We start from the raw sequence: 23,112 nt of genomic DNA, 5'->3' as shown, positions 1-23,112 counted from the left end.
CAGCCTAAGCCATTTTAAAAGTAGCTGACACTGCACTAAACTTAAGTGCCAATCTAAATCCCACCTGTCTTTAGTTTCAGAATGGCTGCGATTGTTGCCTTTCCTGGGCGTGCTGGCCCTGCTCGGTTACCTTGCTGTTCGTCCCTTCCTCCCCAAGAAGAAGCAGCAGAAGGATAGCTTGATTAACCTTAAGATCCAGAAGGAAAATCCCAAAGTAGTGAATGAAATAAACATTGAAGATCTGTGCCTCACTAAAGCTTACTGCAGGTGTTGGCGTTCTAAGACGGTAAGACATTGTGCTACTGTAGGATTAGAGATTGAAACTTGCATGTTTTTATCAGTGCTTTGGTGGTGAATGTTGACCTGTTGCTTTTCTCTGGAGGTGGGACATGTTCCTCAGTTTTGCAGAATGGCACAATTCTTATTTTTTCTCCACATACACCTATCTACATGCAGAAAGAAACTGTAGAAACTTGAAAGAAATGCAGTAGGGCTTTTCTGGAAACATTTAGAGTGACCATGTGTGAGCAGAATAAAACCAACCAGGCTTTGTTTACTGTTTTGAAATACATTGCAAATAATTAGAAGATAACTACTCTTATTTTGCAAAAAACCAATGCTTAGAAAGTTGTTCATAGTAGAGTGAAAGTAAGACTGGGCCAGTGTTGGTGAGAGAGAGCTATCCCCATGAAGTCCAGAGCAGTCAATGACTGGTTTGGATAGTCTATCCCTGAAATCAACCAGATGTTAAATAAGCATTTTTCCTCTAGCCTCAGTTTGAATTTCCTGATTCAATTTTGAATGTCCTGACTGCACTCTGGTTTTGTCCTCTCTGGACTGAATGCTTTCCTGTTTTAACAACAACAACAAGAAAATCTGCCCTGAACTGAAGAAACTTGCTCAACTATTCTCACTTTGGACTAATCACTTCAGCCAAGTATTTCAGCTTTTCTTAAAAAAGTACTTTCTGGTTGCAAATGATTAAATCTATTCAGACCACTTCCACAATAAATTTTAAACCATTTGTAGCTGTGATGGCTGCTCTGCTTGCTGTTCTGTCATGGAAAAGGGTTCATCCCTAACTTTGCATCTAAGAACAGCTATTTTAGGACCTCACAAATCTAGTGACCCATTAACAGTGTTTGTTTCCCGTAGTATCACATGTCCTCTGTCTGATAGGAGACAGAGTTTGATACTGAAACAGGACATAATAGGAGGAACTAGCAACATTATCAAAGTGCTCTTGGTATAGGAAGAAGTACAAAAATCACCTTGCAATTGCTGTACAGAGTTACTCTAATTCCTCGTGTCTGTTTTCTTTCAGTTCCCTGTCTGTGATGGCTCCCACAACAAGCACAATGAATTAACAGGAGATAATGTAGGTCCACTAATACTCAAGAAGAAAGAAGTATAGCAGATGTTTAATCCCTTAGATCCTGACTGGTAATAAGTCTTTTTATACCATTGTAGTTGCAAGGGGCAGCATTTATTATGTGATTGGTATGATTTAGTTTAATGAGTGCTGTAGATTTCTTTATGGAATAAACTACATTTAGACAGTGCTGAATTTGTCACTGTTTCAATACCTTATTCTGAAAAGAATTTTGTCTGCTTTGTAAAACTGTAAAGTACCTATCTCTGTAAATAAGTCATTTATTTCAACAATAAATTGACTTTCTACAACTAAGCCTTTTTTGTATGAACATGCAGTTATAAAACTGTCACTATTTCAAGTGACAGAAGTGCACTTTTCTGTTTGATTTTGTTCTGCTGAGAAGCCGTGTTTTATTTTGCTTTTCAGCAACAAATTTGAGTGCACTGCAATGGGGGAGAAAAAAGATACCAAATTCATTGTTTGTGAATGTATATTCAGGCAGGCAGCACAGCAGTGTTAAGTTATGGTAACTGAAGGTCTGGCCTGTGCAGACTGCCTGCGTGGGCAGTTTGTTAGTCTTATGCAAAGTAGCCCAGCTCAGACAAACCCCAGACAAACAGCTGGAGAGTTTTGTACAGCATCCTAGGTGGAGTGCTGCAGTTCCTGACTGTATAAAAACTAAACTACTGAGCAGGTCAGCCACAAACATTATCCCTTTGTTTCAGGCCCCTGTGTTGATTGTTCATGAGCTCTTGGGAGGAAACACTAATTTGCTTCATGCAAATTCACTTGCACTGTAGTTGCTACTTTTTGTAATGGGAACTCTCATGGGATGAATGGGTTAAATGACAGAACTATGGATGCAGAGCTGAGCTGTTCCCCATTCCGAATTATTATTTAGGCAAGTCAGAACTTTGCTGTGATGTGGCTTAATTTCAGATGCAGGTAAATAATTGCTACTTACCTAACTGCTAGACTTCTAATTATTCTGAAGTGCTTTATTCTCCCATGAAAGACTGTATCCATCAGTTTAAAAACAAAAATCTGATCCATGCTACAGTTTTAGACAGTTGTACTGAGGCAGATTTCAGCCATTCCTTAACAGCATTTCATTTGACCCATTGTTAGGCAGGTGGGAAGCCCCAGAGCTGTTGCCAAAGCTGATCACCACAGTGCTGTAGCAGAAAGCAAGTCAGAAAGCTGTTCTCACATAAGGGCTCTTGCAACAGCAGCAGAACTAAGGTAGATCATTCCTCCTCTTTTTGTAACTGTTGTAGTTCCAGGTACCAAAACCTCTTGCCTTGCAACAAAAGACGGCAGATTAGAATGTGATTATGTGTTCAATGCCTGCTTTTACAGAGTGTGTAACAGAACCATGGTATAACCTCTAATGTATTAATGCTTCATGGTGGTCTTATTTCAACGGATAAGCAAAGCATAAACATATTAGCATATAATATTTAAAATAGATAAAAATGTGTAATATTAGGTGTCTTATACTCAGTCTTCACTTAGAGAGGTATATTGAACACCAAGCCCCCATTCTTGGGTTTGGTGAAGAAGTTATTGTGAAATCCAAAAGCCTGTCTTTAGATTTCTTTTTTCAGGCTCTAAAATCCACAGCCCATTGCAGCAGGCTGTTATTATATAAAGCCCTGTATGTACTTCCATCTTTTATCAGGATACTTTTGTATTCAAATAATTTGGTTTCCTCTGAAATAAAAACCAAACCAGTTAAACTAAGAAAAACCTTGCTGAATTAAGTAATACAGAAAAATTGGTTTTGTTTCTCCCAAAAAGCTCCTCTAAAAGCAGAACGACAGTGTAAGGTTTAACCTCTTTACTCCACCTTTAATACAGCTCGATTGTGAAATAAATTTTTTCCCTGCCTGCTCTTAGAAGAGATTGCTGTTAAACTATCTACAAATGTGGCTATGGAATAAACAGGAGTTTGTTTTTTTGTGCTTATGTCTGTAATGGAATGGAACACATTTGTAGTGTTGCAAAAGCAGCACTCAGTTACAGTGCCTTTGCAGAAAGGATGTTTTAGTAATTTCCACAAGATAATAATATAACGACAATCACAAGCAAGATAAATCACCATTTCCTTGCATTTCAAAATCTGTCAAGGTAATACTGTCTCATGGACACAGAAATTTCTGTAGAAAATCTCAGAGAATTTACTAATCAGTTCAAATCATCTACTTGAAGTCTACAGAGATAGATAGCTAAGAGCTGAAGGGCCTGCAGCGCCCTGTATTTCACCAGCAATAGAGCGAGTTGAACCAATTACCTGACTTCTCTAACCTAATTTGGAAGCTCCACACAGAGGGATAAATTTGCCTTGAAGGCTAATAAAGAGCAGAACTGAGGTAGTGGACTTGAGAACTGAGGTCTTCACAGTCTCAATAAAAAAATCAGGAGAAACTGAAATTGGCATATTGTGACATATCTTTTTACTCTACTAGAACAGTAATGTTTACCTTTCTTTTGATTATAATTTGAACAATAGTTAGATTAAGCTACAAATAATCTTGCAAGTTTAGAGAAAGGTGTTTGTCTTGTGGCAACTATTAGACAAAGTAAATGTAATTGAAATGCAGCTGACCCAAAATTTATCTCTTTCACTCTGTTTATTACAAAAGCAAAATGCAGAAACTTATCATTGTTTTTTGGCTGTATTACACCATGACTGTTTCACAGTTAATTTCAGGCTTCAGTCTAAATTCCTTAAAAAACTGGCTGAAAAAGAGAGAGTAAGCAGTGATTATAATTACATTATCACTGCATCCCCTGGCCTGTGCAATTCCCTGCTTCCAGATGGCCAATTTCTGTCTTTTCCCATATGCTGCCTACTGTAACTCTGCCCAATGCTGGCTGCCAGGAATGCTGTCAGACCTTCTGCTGCAGAGGTTCTTCTGAACCTTCTGGAACGGCACGTTCAGTACTCTCCCGCGCTATGCCTACGATTGTGTCTGCATGAGAGCGGGATTCCTCTGGTTATCAGTTACTGCACACTGTGCTCTAATTTTATTTCCCGCACATAAGAGACTGGCATAGCATAAGGATTCTCTTGGCTTGAATTTATGCATTATTCATCAGTGATTTCCCTGGCGTTTTGTTAAAAGGGAGGTGGTCTTCAATGTTACGATTCACCCACATAAAAAGATAAAAAGTGAAATCGTATCTCTCAAAGTTAACAGCTATTTAAAATCGGCTGAAATTGTCACGATACTTATTAAAAAACACAGTGTTATGGGTTCTTAGTCCTCATATAAGATTTCTTTTCATGACGAGATGCAAGTGTTTTCTTCTTTTCTGGAAGGTAAGGAGAGGAGCATTACAAAGCTTTAACCCTTTTAGTTTTAGATCTGCAGGTCTATGTAATAGCTTCAACCTGAATCTTTCTGAAGATTTAATAAAAGCTGGGGGAAAGGACCCTTGTGAGAAATATCCACATAAGGTAGCAAAGAAAGAAAAATGCATGCAATTTCATTTAGATTAGCAAAAAGATGACACTTTTCAGTGGTATAGCTATTCAGGAACTCAGAATGGTGGAAGTGATCTAATGCATAAATTGAAAGTGCATTGAGGTTAAGGGGACATGGTAAATCTGATTTATGAGATGCTGTTATGGTGGTAAGGTTATCATGAACAAAGGCTCTTTGTCAGAGGTTGCACGCTTAAGGTTGTGTCCAAATTTAAAGGGCTGTAATCCTTACAACATCACACTTCTGTTATCGACCAGATTCCAAATTTGGCAGAGTGATCTCAGTGGGAGGATTCAGCTTTTTATAAAACTTTATGAAAAAGTGAACTCCTCAAAGTTTTACTAAAGTGGAATTATTTTACAGACAGTCTGAACTGAACACTGTATTCCCTCACCTTGTCAGTTAGGTTTATAGACAATACAATTTCAAAATACAATAACCTTCTATTAAAACCACCCCTATTTAAGGAACAGAGTGCCTTCCCTTAGCCATGCAAAGTAGGCAGAACAGGCACAGAAGTCAAGGGATGACACAATAACCACCAAGCACAGCACCCTTAACCATTCATTGGTGCACAGTTTGAAAGCATCTTTTCAGGTCAGGAGACAAACATGAACTGAACTGAAGATGGTACATTCCCAAGGAAGCAGAGAGAACGGCAGTGTGTATAGTAAAAAAAATACCAGTGTACTTGACAACTGTTAGAGGAAAACTTGCCAAAGAATTTCCTCGTATTTTTATCACTGTGCTGGAATTGCAGGCTATGAACCTTAAACATTTCTCAGGAAGCTTTCTTTCTGCCTTGGAGAGGAAGGCATATACAAAGGAACACATATTGATCTGTAATTAATCTGTATACAGAGGCATGTGCGACACTCTGCAAACAGTACAGTTTCAATATTAAAAGTACTGAAGTAGTTAAATGCATTTTTGTACATTTTTGTTTTGTGTATTAAAAATGTAAAAGTTAAAACAATTGGTTAGTTCTTACTAGTGCCAAGATCTAGACACATCAAATATATTTTATAGAGTATTCTGTAAAATGAATTCAGAGAACTGTAGTGTAGAAATCTGCTGGGGGGTGTCATCCCCCTCAATTACAGGCACAATACAGCATCCTTTCTAAAAAGTAACAAAATAACTTCTAGTTTCTGAGGGATGCCCCAGAATGGAGCTGGGAACAACTTACTTGGAGCTCGTTACTTGTAAAAAACATAGCAGAGGAAGGTAGATTTGCTGGTATCTGTCAAGTGATAGCAAAGCTAAAGGCAAGACCAGGAGTTTGATCAACAGAGGAAGTTACTCCTGGCTTTAGGACAGTAAAGGAGAAGAGAGAGGGAACTCTACTGGGAATGGGAAAATCAAATGTGAACTATAATGCAACTGACTGTGCAGGAGGCATTTAATTTAAATAAAATGAAGAAAACTGCACTTGACCTTTTTGCTTCCCCTGCTGAAATATTTTAGCAAGGTATTTGACACGAGTGTTGCCAATCATTACCATGATCCACAGCCACACACATCTTGTGTTTCTGGAAAGACCCACAGGATCTGTGTGTACATGCAGAGGGTGGTAGTGCTGTGTCTAAACACTGCTTGCTCATGACACCTGCCTTCCCCCAGCAGCCTTCCTGAAAGTAGGTGAGAATGAGGCTCCTTTTGCTTTGTATCATCCCGCTCTGCACTGCCATTTTCAAAACTGTTCATTTAAATTATATTAGTTTTCTGCATCAGTCAGGAGTAAAAAATGCCCTGACAAATCTGAGAGCCCTCCAGTCTCCATAGTCAATCCAGCCAGCCACCTCTTGGAAAAATGAGCACTAACTGGCTATATTTTTAGCAATTACCTGGTTTCCTTTGCTGCAGTTATCCCAATGCAGATGTGAGAAGGACCCAGTCATAGCATTTTCTCAGCCAGATGGGTATTAGGACAAAGCAACAGGAGATCCTGGCTGGCCTGGGAATCTTGATTTGAGGAGGTGTATTGCTACTGCTGAGTTCCCCAGAAGGAGCTGAGGCCTTGCCCTGTCAGCAAACCCTACCTGTGAAGAGCTCTCCCATCTGTCCTACAGTGGCCAGCACCAGAACAAAGCCACTCAGTGGCCCAAGAGCTGGCTTTCCCTCCCTTCACATCGTGTGTGAAGGCTGAGGTACACAGGTGAAGGAGCAGCCTTCCCAGTCCTACACAACCCTTTCACATTTCTTATAACCTCCCCACAACCCTCATCCCATTTTCAAACTCTGTCCTTTTTTCTACCAGCACCAACACCTCTATTACCACAGTCTGTGAGGGCCCCAACTGTCTCTTTTAGCACAGAAGTATCACTTGCTGTTTCTTGCAGTGACCAGAGCTGACAGTCCCCTGAAGGCACAAAGGAGTGCATCAGCTGTGAGAAAGAACAGCAGTAGGAAAAGGCAAGTTTTAGAAACACAAATGAGGAAGGAGAGGAAATCACCAGCAGGACTTGTTCAGTATGTGTCAGCAGTCTCTTATTTGGAAGTTGCTTTCTTTGAGTTATTGAACCTGTAATCTCACAGCCCAGTTTCAACCATCAAGAAGTTATTCACATTAGTCTCCATTTTCTTCTGTTTATATTCCACCTCACGACTCCACTCCATGCCTGAACAATTCTGACCCTCTCCCTGGCCTCACCACCCACACATTTTGAGTAACTGTTGACTGCTAACTTCTGACTCACTGCCTGGTCAGCCTGTTCACTCTGTGTTCAGCTATTTCATCTCAAGGCACTATCCACAGATAAAAATATTTTATAGAACTCCACCAGGGCTAATTTAAAAATAGCAGATGTAACTGATACTTGTTTTAGTTTCCTCCAGCGAGATTAGAGACATGCCATGTTTGCTCAACAAAAGTGTAAGGGTTGAAGGACCATATTCCAGTAGATGTCTGTCTCACGAAGGTTCACAGGCCTCTGTTTCTTCTCCAGCCTCAGCACCTTCCTCATCCTCCTTGCTATTTGTCTGAGCCTTCTGCAAAAGTCTGGGCCCTGCCAAGCCAATAACCAGGGCTCCAATTGGAGCAGTAATCAAGATAGCCAAGAAAGCTACTGTCAGTACATCCATTCCATACTTTTCCAGTTGCTCATCTTGATGTCTTCTTGCTGTATCCAGGGCAAGAGAACCTATTGCAGCCTGCAGGGAAGAAAACATTGCTGAGATGGAAAAAATAACCTTTAGCACTGAAAGAGGAAAAGAAGAGACCAATCATCAGTCAACTTTGACATATTTAGTACATTCAATCCATTAGTTTCTAGGCAGTACATAGAAAAGTAAATATTACATTACACCTATGAGTACAATTTCCACTTGGCTACATTTTGAATTCCCTAAGCTGATGAGTTTATCTGGATGGTTTACCCCAATGAAGAACATTGCTTAGCTGCTATCTCATCCACATCTGGAGAATGTGTGATTAATAAAATGGGTCAGTATATTGCATATTGCAGCTGTTGAAATGCCACCCTTTGAGAATGCATCCTGACAGTAGTCAACTAGTAGTGGCTTCTTAAAATTTGTTCACTAATCTTGCAATAATCCTTGCTTGTTTTGATTATTAACTTTTGTTTGCAAGTAATCATGCTATTGAGGCAAAGTCTAAATGACTTAATGATCACTGAAATAAAGGAGCAGGAATGCAGCCAGCCTGAGGCATCTCTAGTAATACGGCTCTCGCAGACTGCGCCTTACCAAAATGACCACAAACTGATGCCTGTTCTGAGTCTCTGATGCGACTGTCCCTGCAGACATTTCATGTGTGAGAGGGAAATGCTTCTGCCTATTTTTGAGAGTTGTCATAATCTTTATGTAGAGGCACAATAATCTGCAATGGCTGGGAAACAGTTTAACTTCCTATGACTTATCTACACTTCACTGTCATTATTAAGAGTACAATCCAGGATGCAAGCAAAACACCATCACACAGAAGGTTCTCCATGTACTTTTCAAGCAGACTTAGGGTGGTTTAGAATATGAACTGTCAATATACTACACTCTGGTGTCACTGAGCCTGAACCTTTCCCTGTACTGCTGTGCTAGTTACAGGGAACTTTGCTAAGGACAGTAGATTTAGGCTGGAATGAAAGTGATGTTGGACTGCTTACCTGGACAGTGGCTTTGGGCATCCATGCCAGTGAGACAAATACTTTCTCCTTGAAATTAAACCCAGCAAAAGACACCATGAGGAACGTTGTTATGATTCGCACAACTAGGGCAATGCCTAATATAGCAACACAGAGCCCTGCAACAAGGACAAACACTTCTGAGTACTTTTGTGCATAGGTGCCTGAGGGGAGTAAGGCTCCTAAAACTGTAGCTTTACAGTGGGGGTGGGTTTTGGGGTTTTTTTTGGGTCAGTCATAGTCTGCTTTGCTTTAGATTTCTGTATAGAGAATCTTTTGAAGGCAGTAATGAAAGCTGGATAATTTGTGAATGATCTTACCAACAGTTTCAGGCCTAAGAGATGTAACAGATACTTCTGCTCCAATTAAACCAAAAAGAAAAGGTTGGAAGATATTCCATGCAACTGCCACAATTTTTTCTACGTCCCTCTGCAATGAAAACAAAACCGATCTGTAAATTCAGAAAAAATAGCCAAGTAGACACAACATTTAATTAATCATAGAACAAAGTGAAAATGTATGTTAAGATGTCCAGAATTGCTCCTCCTTTTTTGAGATAATACTGAAAGATTCAAAATCAGTTGCACACCTTTCGAAGGTCAGACTGTGTCTAGCTCTGCTAGTAAATAAATGTTTGATATCTCAAGAAGAGAAATAATCACTGCTGTTTGAACAATAACAGAGCAGTTTTCAGAGAGGAGGAAAATAAAGCACTGTTGATTTTCAGTATTTAGGAAGATGTAATTTCAGCAGCTTTGGCATGAAGTTTCTGAGCCCTTGGAAACTGGCATGCTTAAACATGTTCTTCTGTTTGTATCTGAGTGCAGTCAGACTCTCAAAAGTTTCAGCCATGATCTAGCTCTGCTCGTGCTGCACTCAGTCAGAGGCCTCTCTCCATGTCAGCAGGGGCAAAGTTACAGAATCACAGAATATGCTGAGTTGGAAGGGACCCCCAGGGATCACTGAGTCCAACTCCTGGCCCTGCACAGGACCATCCCCAAGAGTCACACCATGTGCCTCAGAGTATTAGGCTGAGCAAGTCTGAAATCACATACCAATAACAAGTGCTGAACTTTCCAGTGCAATATACTGTATAAAGGCAAAACCATCTCTTCTCCTTGTGTTTGAACTTCACACCTAATAATTTTCCTAAAACAACTGCTGCCAGGATAAACAGAAATCTTCCACTTATAGGAAAAGGTACACATAGCATGTTGAATAGCACTCCTCTTTTAATTGTGTTCTACAATAGCAAATGAACCTTCAGGCTGGAGTGTGTGGAAAATATAAGTGCTGTTCTTTGTCACTTAATAATCAATCCAAGGCCTAGAGATGTCCCATCCTTGGTGTTCTCTCTGGGACTGATTCTGCAACACCTCTTGCTCTTCAGTCAATGGAATGGTAGGTTATTGTAATACAAAAACTTCTGTAACCTTAGAGAGATTCAGGTGGAAATATACAGACTTCTAAACGTTATTTGCCTCATTTCTCTCCTTGTTTTCTCACCCTTCTAATTTTTAGCAAAAAAAAAATAAATTCCTCTATAGATTTCAGCCTGTTTACTACCCATTTTACTGTTCCAGCAATAGGTACAATGTTCATTGTTCTCTGTGGACAGTGTCTGCCAAGTGACTTCCACTATGGACAGTGGGAGGCAGTGGCCTTTGAGAAGCTCAGCAGGGAGCTTCTGAGTATAAAGTATGCAGACATCTCTGGCTGTATCTGCTGAAAAAGACCTATGGCATTTGACATCAATATACTTAAGGTCAAGAAGCTTCATTCACAGACCAAAAGAACTAAACCTTTATAGATGGCATATACTCTTTTAAGGTCCTTCTTCTGAAATGAGCTTTTAAAATAGAGAACTTTATTAGTTGCAATGTCCTTAACTAGTTCAGTCCCAAGAAGAGTTTTTCATCCTTTAAAATTGGACAATCATAGCTTCTCTTTCACTGTTTTAACAAACCTTGAGATCTTAGTAAAGTCAGGGTCTAGATCAGGATAATAACATAGACTCTGCTCTATCTGACCCCCTTTCCTTTCTCTTTTCCTACTGCATGTTGCAAAGCTACAGCTGTGGAAAGATGCCCTCAAAACATTACATGTAGGATGGTATCAAGCAAAAGAGGCAGTGAGACATACCAAGGTACAGAAATGCAGTGGGGCAGCAACAGTAAGAGGAAGTAGGCTTAGCAGCTAAGAGAAGGTGACTAGAAAGCAGTCTTTTGTATGGTTTTTGTATGGCCTTATATCACCAGTTATTGTGTACACCCTGCTCTCTAAGTTATCCAAATTACACTGGCTGGGATTTGGCAAAGATGCGAGAGAATGGTTAATTACTGTTTTTCATTTCACCCCCCAAACCCACAGAGAACAAAACCTCAGGGTATTCAGGCCATATGCACAACTATATTTTGGACACCTGTTTGTAAATTTTACCATAAAGTGACTGTGTAAGGTTACAGACACTCACTCACAGCTTTTGATTCCTAGTCAAGTGCCTTCACTACTAGGTCTCCTTTACATAGCTTAAGATGTCTAAGAAAAGCTTGTGAGCATTTCTCTGTAAGTAGGCCAGGCTCTGTATCAATATCTACTCACATACCAGGTAACTCTCTGTCATGGTAAAGGCAGACAAAAACTTCCAAAATAAATGTAAAATGTGCTGGTTGTTTTTTTGTGGTGTTTTTGTTTTTTTTTTTTTTTTTTCAAATCTGTACACCCTCTAAAGCTTCACAAATACACCAGTACCAGTCCTGACAGAAATTCAAACTCTCATCAGGCTGTATGTTCAAGAAAGTTTGGGTATGGTACACTTCTTATGTAAACATTCACCTTTTCATCAGACCATCCCACACCTGCAACAAAGGATAAGACTAATGTGCAGAGTCCTCCTGATCCAGGGAAGCCAAAGTAGATGCTGCCAAAAACAGCAAACATGGACAATCCAAGTGCAAAATATGATCTCTTCCATGCCAGAGATGCCTGCAGCCAAGGAAAGAGACAAACAAAAAAGTAACTTTCTTTAAGAAATGGAGGAAAAAAGGTACTTCTTCTAATTTTGAAAATAACAATTTGAAAAGAAAAATAAAAATTAACAATTTTGGAGGAATCAAAGCTTTCAAGTGAGACTTGAACTACTCATTTTGTTTGTGGGTTTTTTTTTGACATTAATTCCTAAGAAATATAAATTTTGAAAATTTAGTATCTTCTTTCCTCTGCCCATCCAAAATCTTACTGCCAATAGGCTTTTTGTATCACAAGAAATGCAATGCAGTGTTCTAACAGCCCTTCTATCAATTCTGTGATAACAGGGTTTTCTACCTGTGCAGTCCAGTACTAAAACAGTTTATCCAACGAGAGGTGAAATCCTTGCCACCGCGAGGTTTTAAGGACAAGTCAAACAAACATTTGCCAGGGACATTTTTATGTGATTCAGTCTCACAGCAGACAGTTATATCTCTACCATTGTTCCCCATTCCTATCTATCTGTTTAGCTCCTGTATCACACTTATGTTATTTAATAATAAGAAAATTTGGTCCCACTGAGGGCAGTGGATGCTTTGCAAAGTAATTTCAGTAGTCCAGAACATATGGACTTTCTTCCATAATTTTCTGTTCATTTAATTGCCCCTCAATAGTAAGTTCATTACCACTTTCTATAAGATTAATTTTTATTGAAAGCAACACATTCTAATTAGCACTAATGATATACTCAATCACTTAAAGCCTCCAATATGTCTCCTTTATTAATTTTTAATCTTAGGCCTACTGGATACACCTTATAGGAATAAATATGTCACATTAATCTAATACATTATTATTTTACTGTCTGAAATGGGTATCAGACCCTTCCTCCTTTACATGTGGACATTTCCACTACCTTTAATGAGAGCAGGATGGTGAGCTGGGTTCCAAACTCTGCATCAGGAAGGACTATGAGATCATATATCATTATTGGTGCAGTGAACAAGTAATCACCTATAAAACACATTGTCACTTGATAGGCTTTGCAACCTGGAAGCTGTTAGCACTGTACACAGCTTTCCCAAAACCAGCTTCATGTGAAGCTTGGAAATGAATAACTGAAGCAAATCATCCCATCGTAAAGAACCTCTACCTTATAAAAAGTTTTTTTTACTGGGTTTTTACCTGATCATGGCTTGGGAAATATCGAATAAACATTCCCAGAATCCCCCCAGCTGCTATGCCAACAGCAACTTCCAGCACTCCACGGAGCACATTGTACAGAGTAGAACCTATTTGGCAAACAAAAAATGTGTTCAGTAAGCCATACACAGACCCTTCACACACAAACCACATTGTAGGCCTATGAGGGTGATTCCAGGACAGTGTCTGTTTTAAATTACTTGGGGCAAAGGAGTTGAGGAGGGAACCTACGGGCCTGAAAGAACTGGATAGTGCAACTTTCTCTCTCTGAAAGCTCATGGCAAGAAAATGTGCAAGACAAGCCAGAGAAAGAGCCACTGCAAGAACACTGCCAAACCCAGGGAAATTTGAAAGTGTTATGTTGGGCATGCAGGGACCAGACTTGGCAGCCAAGAGAGCAGACAGGGAGAAATGTTCTCTGAAAGTTATTGTGACCCACAGTTCAGCAGACAATGTTACACCAAGACTTTTGAACAGGAGCAATTTCCATCTCAGTATTCAAGTCCATACATGAACTTTATAAGGAGATGTCATTAAGTTACAAACCAGTTGGTCATAACAGAGCACATGTTCTTCAAAATATCACTGTTTGTTCTGGATTTCGCCACGTACAGATTAACCAGCATACCGGAGGAGAAAGCCATTCCAAGGCAAGTGTTGAAGCCTGTGATAGCCAGAATGTCATCAATGCTGCCAGCTGCCATTAGTAAAGTTGGGACACCTTTCTCCACTCCATATCCCCCAGCTTGTAAAATCAGCATTGAGGGAACCACCACAGCAGGGGAGACTGCACCTACAACAAAACTGAAAACACATAGGTTCAGGCTCTGTTAAAAAGAAAGCACTGAAATAAAAAACTTCAAAATGTTCTGACCCTATGGTCAAATTCTTTTGAAGTGTAAAAAACCAAACCTTTACATAAGGTATTTTCCTTACCTTTCCCTTCTAATTACAAGCAGGGATATTTCTATGCAGATTGCAATCAGCTCTTACTTTCTGCCCAACTCAGTAGTATTAAAAGGGCTCCAGACTGAAACTTGAATCTACACTGCAGGCCAGTTATGCTCCCCTGATAGATACTTTCATTGTTCCATTTAGGAACCTGGTCTAGACATGCTTATGAGTCAGTAGCCCAGTTCCTTCTCATAAAATTCAGTGTGTGGCACAGGAGGAGTTCACCCATTTTGCTCCAGTATATGGGTCTGGACTATGTCCACCAATTTAGATAGAACTAGATGGAAAATATTTTCTCTTCAAGGATATTACTCCAGAATATACCACACCATATCCTTATCCTGTGACTTGTGATAGGAAGACTGTCCTATGTGCATCTCTCTTGGGGGAAATACTGAATTCCAGTATGAAGATTCTCTAAGTTGTGGTATAATTTTCTGTCCCTAAAAGCCCCCTGTGTTGTGGTTAAAGACTCAGGGATTGCACCATCCTTCTTCAAGTGCTCAGATCACAAACAAAGAAGAGTAATGATGCAAACACTCCTCCACAGCCTGGAAATACGACCTTTAAATCAGCCACAGAGCCAGAGGTGAATGGAAGCGAACGACCACAGGGGCTAAGCACAGCTTCCTAACTGGCACTGAACTGAGGTCTCTGCTTGGCCTAGAGAACTAACCACACTTGGATCATTTAACTGCACCATGAAAACAGGCACCTCTGTCATACAGTAGAGGAGAAGATACATTACCCTAATATAAATCCCCACTGCCATGGCAAATGCAGGAGAAAGTAGGCAAGAACAGCAGCTGTGCATGTTTCTGAGAGGCACGGTCCAAAAGCAAGCCGTAAACAGACAGCTTTGAGCTTCTTAAGAGCCTGCAACAATACAAGCACATCAGTGTCTGCACCCTTGGCTTTATAGAGAGGAAATACAGTTACACTCTGATCTGGTTTACTAAAAGAGTCCTGTCTGAGTTGCACTATAGGATGTCACATGGCCTAAGCTGGAGATAGACTCAAGCACAACGGGATTTGGGTGTAAAATTTCACGTGTGGCAGTGAATCTAGGTTTGACAAGGTTCCTGCATGTCACAGGAAGGAGTAGCAAAAAATTCTCTTTGGCTTCTTGTGCAAAGCAAACTAAATGTGAGAGGCTGGACTAGCTGGGAACCATTTGAAAAGTGTACCCTGCTGACTTACCCACACTGACTTGAGGTCATTTGCTCCACCCACAAAAGATTTTGCTACAATCCCAGAAGTTGCATAAGCACCCACAAAAATCTAAGAAAAAAATCATAACTTTGGCACAAGGAGCCATGCATCTCTTTCAGCTGCCTCTCACTGGATATCCTGAGCAGATTAAGTTCCTTTTGTCGCAGTTACTTTTTTAAAAAAATTTTCTCACAGCTGTCTTTAATAGTCAGTCACAAACATTACTCTGCTAGGACAAGTTCCTAATTTTGACATGGAATAAAAAACAATAAATTAATGAGTTCCCCTTTTTACCAGTCCAGTTTATCCCAGCATTATCAGGGCTGATCAGATCTACTGACATCTTTGTCTTTACAGCTTCAATTACATGAGGAACAATTGTAACTGCATCAAAGCACTGCCACATACAGAGTCAAAATGACAGTTTTGATTGCCACATGGAAAAAAATGAGTCAAAGATGAAGTTTCCTCAGTACAAAAAGTTGACATGAAGTAGAAAGAAGTGCACTCTCACAGAAGTGGGCATCCAAGCTGTGTCTAACAACACACAGTTCACGCTCATACGAGCTTCAATGTCTTGGAAAAAATAAAATGACGATCTAGGAAACCAACCAGACAGTTTTCAATATTGAAAAAAACCTTATTTTCCTAAATATCTGAAGCATTGGCAACTCTCTAGATTTTCCTGGTTAAGAAAAATCAGTTTAGATGTTCTTAATTACCTATATTTTACCTTAGATTTTATATAAACTCTTAAGTGGTTCCTTAAATAGGCAGGGACTAATATGCTACAGCTTTACTTCAGCCAGCTGGTTTTGAATGAGCAAAACCTTGCCTTCATTATTTATGGACCATCACACTTCAGAGTGTGCAGAGGAAGACTATTTTTTGTTCACCAGATTGTTATGGGCTTCACAGTGATGTGAGTCATTGTTTCTGTAGTGCAGTAGGACTCATCTTTGCAATTAATTAAAATGGCAGTCATTAAAAAAAAAGCCAGAAAAGTCATACAGGTTTACATTTTTTTTGGTTGTGTGAGTTTTTTGGGTTTCTGTCCATACAGGAACATTCTCTTTCAAGGACTGGGGATCCCTTCCATTCCTTGCTTTAGTTTGTCAGTGTAAACTAACAGGGAGTTTGTCTGGGAGTGTAAACTCTTCCTGACAGACCACGACGGAGCACACATCCTCAAGATGTTTACAAAATTTAGGAAATTTCTTTAGGGCAAGGGGGAAAATAGTTATAAAATCGGTTTTCTTCAGGTATTGTTTGGACTGCTTGCCTACTCTACAAATTCAACTGTCAATATTAACATACATATAAGCTATGCTTATATATATATACACAATATAAGCTACGCTTTCTGTAACGATCAAATTTGCAGATTCTCCGAGACTGAACAGTTCAATATTTTTAACAGAGCCAGTTATTCAATTTTTTTGAGAGCTGCTGTATACTTTCCCTCACACAAATGGCTGGTGCCATACCTTTGGATCCAGGCCGAGTCCTGCTCGGGTCAAGATAATTGAAAGAGCAATATTCCTGAGTGCTGCAGACCAGCGTAGGTTTATCTGGACAAAGTCACTAATGAACGGAGTGTTTCGGATTAGGAAACCAGCAAGTAGCATCCCTTAATTGAAAGCAAATGAAAGCTCCTATAAATGATTTGGTTTTAATGCACGAGAAAAGCCTGCGTAGCATTCTTAAAAATAGACACCATATTATTTATTTACGAGAGGAAAAAGTAACAATTCATGTTCTGAATTATTAGACATGTTTTAACAATGGGACTGAGGCACGAAAAGAGAGAAACATATTTAAAGCAGTGAAAGTGGCCTAAGAAAATACAGGTCACCAATAAGTCTGCAGGATGGTGACACAGTTTTAGTCTGAGTCAAGAGAATTTGGCTTTGTTCACCAGGTGCAGGTTCATTACTTACCATAAGCAAAGACACTCTTGCATCCTTAAAGATTTTTTTTCTTGTTAGCTTGTTTTAACATGAAAGAGGAAGATCTTCTAATATTGCGTATTTATCTCAGAACTTGAAAATCGTTAAAAATCCTCTTAGGTGTAAGAAATGCAGGTCACAAGAACCATAATGCTGAGGTTGGGGAAATATAATATAAAACAGCTAATCATGGACTAATGTAGACATTTTAAAGTGCTCTGGCAATATGACTTACACAAAGGAGGAAAAAGGGGGCAGGAAAATCAGAAACTTGGTGTTATCCTCTATTTGAGCTACTTGCAAGATTCAACTTTTGCAAATATTAGTGAAACTATCCAATCAGAGAATTCTTGCAACTGTAGCTCTGGAAGGATATGGAAAAGTACAGGAGAAGTTGACTATAGATATAGATCTGCAGAGATTCATTGTAAATATTGATGATTCATTTTTGTGGCATAATGTTGTATTAGTCAAGTTTAGAAACAGGAAACCAAAAAAAGACAAAAAGTAAATAATCATTGTGCTCAGGTTGCTCCCTGCTTGGTGTGAGCCTCAACTGTGGACTTGATTTGTCCTGCAACACTCTGAACACTGCTTTTCCTAACACCTCCTGGAAAAAAAGCATGGCATAATTAATTTGCAGTACCTCATGAGAATTATATAAGGGTAGTATAATGATCATATGCTCTTTGCAATGTTTGCCTGAGGTCCGAGTCACCAGAACTACCCTGATCTAGAAAGCTACTTAACAAAGCAAAAGTCCCCACCTCAAAGGGTATCTTCACTGTTCTGCTCCATGTTGCCTGCTGCAGAAACCTCTCTGCAATGTGTACCTAAAATATACTATGTGGTTGTTTCAGTACCAATTTCACTCCTTTCTTCCTGAAACAGAGGCTCACTATAAGGTGCTTAAGTGCTTAGCCAGCTACATTACACTCTATTGCATCTAGCACAAGTGGGTTAAACATATGTAAGAGTACCGGATTTGCATTTTTAATGTAAAAACAATATTCAAAGACATTGTCTATCTCTTCTTCTGACTCATAGATTTCTCCAATTTTTCTCAAGACTGGGGATCAGAACAATGAACTCGGTGCTAAACAATTCAACAAACATGTGCAGTCACGCTTAAGTTTCTGTTGTCCAGTATTACCTGTCTGACAAGCACTTTCATGCTCAACTCATAACTTTTAGATACAGACGTAATTAAAACAACCCCAAACAAACAGAATCCGAATGGTCAGAAACATTTTTATTTGTTTAAGGGGGGTGTTTACTTTAGAAAGGGGGTCACCCTCTGTGTGACATTCCGTGTTCATATTATTGCAGGCACGCATGTTCTATGCAAAACTTCCCTCCCTCTCATTTGAATTTTTTCTTGCTGGTGAAACTAAGCAGTGCAAGAACGTGCACACTGCCTGACGGAGATGTGTACGGAACAACTGTCTGAGGCACGCCACCAGCTGTGCAGGTTACAAAGTCACACCTGTGCACTACAGGCAGGGATCTGTAAGCCCACTCTGCCATGAAGTATTACTGTGTGTCAACAGCTTTACTCATTTATGCAGTAAGCATAGCAAGGAGACAACATACAGCTAGTGAGAAGAACCTGGAGCTTCATTTTCCAGCTTCACTGACATCACAGCGCTTCACAATATTGTACTGATATAAGCAAAATTGAAACATCCTCTATGAAAGAAGTCTGAAAACATTCTGAAGATGTTATTTTCATCTCCCATTTCTATTTTGCCTTTCTATGTAAAATAAAACAGAATGTTGATGTGAAAAACAATCTTATGATTGATTCAGAATCTCTTCAGAAGAACTATTCTTTGTGGTGAATTTATTTCCTCATGTTTCGGTTATCTTGAAATAAAGGAAGAGGAAAAAAGAAATTTTTCGGACTACTAGTAGTGGTGGATTCCTATAACGATTTCTTTGGAAAACATTTTCATTGTGGAAGAAACTAATGAAACAGCTCAGCAATAGTTTTGCTATGAATTTATTATTCTACTATAACAGGAGGTCTGGATTAAGATTCCTGTTTGGTGTTATTAAACCCAAATTTTAAGTAACTGTGACAGAGGGGACTGGAGGACAATAAACTCTGAATCTGTAGGTACACAGTTCTCTGACCCCCAAAGAATTACGAGAACCTCAGTTACAATTTCACCTGAGCCAGTTTGGGGGATTTTGCACCCTCTTGAAGAGGACAAAAACGTCACTTGGAAAAGGAAGAGATTTGGAGTGTGACACAGTTTGCTTGTTCCCAATTCAAACACACCTAGCCTGCAGATACTGCTTGGTGGTTTAAACAACACAAAATATGCAGGAAGAAAAGAAGGAAGGATATCTTACCCAGAAGAGCAGGGAGAGGGGGTAGGGTTCGTATTTTGATGAATCCAAAAATTTTACCTCCAATGACAGCAAAAAAGTAAAGAAATAGAATTCCAAACAGATTTCCACCTGGGAGACACTCAGCCCCAGTTATGGACCAAACCACAGCCCAAACCAGGACCACGACTGCAACTGGAACGAAACAAAAAATATTCATATTTAATAATCTCTCAGGAACAACTTTGCTGTTGGATCACATTTGTTTTTCTCCTGAAGAAAAATGTTACCGTGACTTTCAGAAATAAAATTACTTACCTTAAAAATTAGTTTAATCATAACAATGCATTTAATCTTTGATGGTCTCTAAACTGATGTTCTGATTTTATAGATGCTAAGATACTTTAAAAAATGGTAACAGGAACATCATTAGAGATCAAAATGTTCTGAGTGAGCCTTTGGCCACTGTGGAAGACATTTCACAGTTTCCAAATTTAAAGCAAAGACTTTCACTAACTTATTTTGCATTTGCTTATCTTCCTTCAGCTACTTCAGAACTACAGTAAAATCTGCCACTGAACAGCCTGGCATATCTTCAAGCTCATGACTGCAGTTCCAGCCTAATTTTTAAAAGAATTGAAGTATAATTTTTAGGCTGGATCTGCTTGTACAATACATTGTTATCCTTGGGAAAAACATTCTGAAGAAGATCATATCTCTGGACAGCCTGAAGGAGTACAGTACTTCCCTTGATACAACAATCAAAGGGGAATAATATACAAGGAAAAAGGAATCCTGAAAAATATTATGAGAACAGTAAGTGAAAATATGCTCTTTGCCGGTTCACAAATCTGTTCCTACAGTTGTCCAACAAGAACAGCTATGCATAGATATAAAAGCAGAAGACTGAAGGAGAGGAAAAACTGTGTTGAATAAATCCTTCTTCTCATGATCATAGGAAAGTATGTTGCATTTTCAGATTGGATTTTTCTTAATCTTATTTGAGGGTGACAGGTGTCAAAAGGGAAAATTAGTAGATTTCCAAACATAAAAGCTGAAGAATCCCAAGTGAGGGTGAAAGGAGGCTGTGGAAACAGTCAAAGCCACAGGATGTGTCTTTTGTCAGGAAAAAGCTTAAATAACTTATTAGCTAGGCATCTCTTCTGTGAACTTTCAGTTTAGGACAAATCTTAAACAAAATGGGTCAGTTTGCCTTGTAGTTAGGATTCTTGGCTTTGCAAGCCTGGGGTATTAAGGAACAAAAGAAGGTATCACTGCCAAGTCTTATATTTATTGCCTTAATTAAAAAGAAAGCCATCCAGTATGCCAAATATACCATTGTGTTCAGAATCACCTTAATGCTCTCAATACCAAAACAAAATATCAAGACAAAACCTAGGAGGTCTTTCTTCTGATGAAAACAGTTTGCAGTGCAAAAACATATCTACCATGATAAACAGGTAAGAGAGAGTGGAGAAACAAAATCTGTACATTCAAATCTTTGTTCTACTTCTTTTTTTCTGCTAAAACATTAACACAAAAGCGTGATAAGTAAAACACAGCTGTTTCCCTTCACGGATAAAGGGACAGATATCATCCCATTCAGGGAAACAAATACTTCATTTGCCATTTCTCATTTTAACTGAACTCTGTCTTTCTTACATACCATTTGTCACTGTTTGGGCCAGTAAACCCTGAGGAGGACAAGCAAATATTTGCCTCCATGTTCTTGAAGACCCTGCTATTGGTTCTGGAGGTTGCTGAGCACAGTGGTTCAAGAGAGCAGTTTCTTCTGTTTGTGTATTCCCATCGGTACCTTTGGCATCTGCTGTTGGTCCCTGCTGAATGAAAACAAGGAGACTCTCTCAGAGGTGGCACTGCATATATTTGAAGTAGTGTACAAGACCTGAAGTCAGGTGGGATGCACTAGAGCCACACTGGCTACAAATGACTATATTAACTAAACAACCACATCCAGCTTTGTAGTTTGGCGTTTTTGGTTATGTGTTTGTTTTTTCCATGGCACAAAGAACTGCATGGGAGAGACTGCAGGCTATTTGCCTTTTTATCTGCAACTGAGAGGACTCCTGTCCCAGTACAAATAGCACCTGTGCAGCAATAGTATCTGCATATTTGACGAAGAAACAATAATAACAGGCCAGGCTCAGCTTGTCTTGTATACAAACTAAATATTTATTAATATTTTCTACAATTTGATAGGGTTCTGCTTCCAGACTGGATTTCACAATAAAGTTAACAATTAGCATAATTCCAGTGAGACAGTGTCTTTAATGTAACTGCTAAATAACTCCTGTTGCAAAGCCCTGAACAAAAATAACAGAACAAATATGAAAGAAACAGAACAGCTGGCCAGTGCAAGCATTACTCACATGATCCATTGCTGGAAGGCTCAAGCTGCTAAGTCAAAGTAGAGATGGAGAAATACTACCCTGGGATTCCTTGAAACTGTTCTTTTATACTGATACATCTACTTATCCATATTCATAGCCAAAGCACTTTTTGACCATTTTTGGATATGTGTATCACTTCATTTTAGCGTCTTTATTTTTGACAAGTTAATCATCTACCTTCCCTTATGATTATTCACCTTCATGTCAGCTCATTGTCATAGTGTAGACATGGAGTTCTGCCTCTCACGTAGCCCTCCCCCACTAATACTTCCACATTCCTGATTATTTATGTCTCATCCCTCTCTCTCTCTCTATATATATATATAAATTCCTTACTCAGAGTCACAACTGGAACACAAATCTTGTGAGCTTTCAGCATGGAATTACTTGTTTATCTACCCTGTGATTCCATGATTGCCATATGTATATAATCACTGTGTGCATAAAGATACAGCAGTTACCTTTATACTCAATAGTATATGCTTACTTTTAAGTGCCTTTTATGTTAAGAATTTTATTTGTACTTGCATTTACTTCCAAGTCTTTTTTAAAGCCATAGACATTTCCAATAATACTGGAAACAGGCAGAGAAGCTTAAAAGCGTGGGCTTTTTTAATTTTTATTAGATAAGAAAAGGAAGATAGATATGCATTAACAACTTTCAGCAAATGGACTGATAAGTGCAATTTGACCTTACGAAGTAATCGTAAGGTCACATAATTTTCTTCCAAAAAATGTATGCTGATGCATTTTCCACCTCAAACTGAAACTGCAACCACTGATTTCCAGCAATCCAACATACTGCAGACTGTACAAACTAAACACGCGTTAATTATAAAAAATTCCCACCGAGGAGATTTCTATGTGTATTCTCTTCAGATTCAGGGATTTTAACAGTATGGGAAGAAAAAGGAAAGGAAAAGGAGGGTTCCTTCTGACTAGAATTGCAGTTAGAGATCTTAGTTAATTACCTCACTTTGCTCATGCATAAGAATCATGCCATTTCGCTCACATACTGATGGCTCAGAATCTTCACTGTTATTTACATCTTCCTTTACCATTGTTGCAAACCTAAGG

General features: G+C 39.1%; 2 protein-coding genes across 4 annotated transcripts in view; one reads left to right on the top strand and one right to left on the bottom strand.

The window, feature by feature from the left end:
- The window catches only part of CISD2 (CDGSH iron sulfur domain 2), a gene marked incomplete at its 5' end in the record, with an annotated part of 7,685 nt that extends 5,998 nt beyond the window's left edge, over positions 1 to 1,687 (top strand). Inside the window, 2 exons of the mRNA XM_008933277.3 lie at positions 75 to 286; positions 1,325 to 1,687. Of these exons, the coding sequence (XP_008931525.3) occupies positions 75 to 286; positions 1,325 to 1,414 (302 nt within the window). The remainder of the gene's footprint in view (positions 1 to 74; positions 287 to 1,324) is intronic.
- The window catches only part of SLC9B2 (solute carrier family 9 member B2), a 23,716-nt gene extending 604 nt beyond the window's left edge, over positions 1 to 23,112 (bottom strand). Inside the window, exons 1-11 of one of the 3 annotated variants that reach the window (XR_001920647.2) lie at positions 23,007 to 23,112; positions 21,291 to 21,465; positions 19,649 to 19,819; positions 16,829 to 16,971; positions 14,878 to 15,005; positions 13,804 to 13,979; positions 13,158 to 13,264; positions 11,841 to 11,990; positions 9,326 to 9,434; positions 8,988 to 9,124; positions 6,714 to 8,019 (exon numbers count right to left, since the gene is read on the bottom strand). Coding sequence is in view for 2 of the 3 variants with exons in the window: in XM_008933206.3 (XP_008931454.1) it covers positions 7,780 to 8,019; positions 8,988 to 9,124; positions 9,326 to 9,434; positions 11,841 to 11,990; positions 13,158 to 13,264; positions 13,804 to 13,979; positions 14,878 to 15,005; positions 16,829 to 16,971; positions 19,649 to 19,819; positions 21,291 to 21,465; positions 23,007 to 23,096 (1,626 nt within the window). In the remaining variant the exon portion in view is untranslated. Of the gene's footprint in view, positions 1 to 4,103; positions 8,020 to 8,987; positions 9,125 to 9,325; positions 9,435 to 11,840; positions 11,991 to 13,157; positions 13,265 to 13,803; positions 13,980 to 14,877; positions 15,006 to 16,828; positions 16,972 to 19,648; positions 19,820 to 21,290; positions 21,466 to 23,006 lie in introns of those variants that run through there. The other 2 variants (XM_008933206.3, XM_018072614.2) reach the window with 2 other exon arrangements.

This window comes from Manacus vitellinus, unplaced genomic scaffold (genome assembly GCF_001715985.3).
Source record: "Manacus vitellinus isolate BGI_N305 unplaced genomic scaffold, ASM171598v3 scaffold_0_pilon, whole genome shotgun sequence".
NCBI classification, from domain to species: domain Eukaryota; kingdom Metazoa; phylum Chordata; class Aves; order Passeriformes; family Pipridae; genus Manacus; species Manacus vitellinus.
This window is presented reverse-complemented; position numbering and strand designations above follow the sequence as displayed.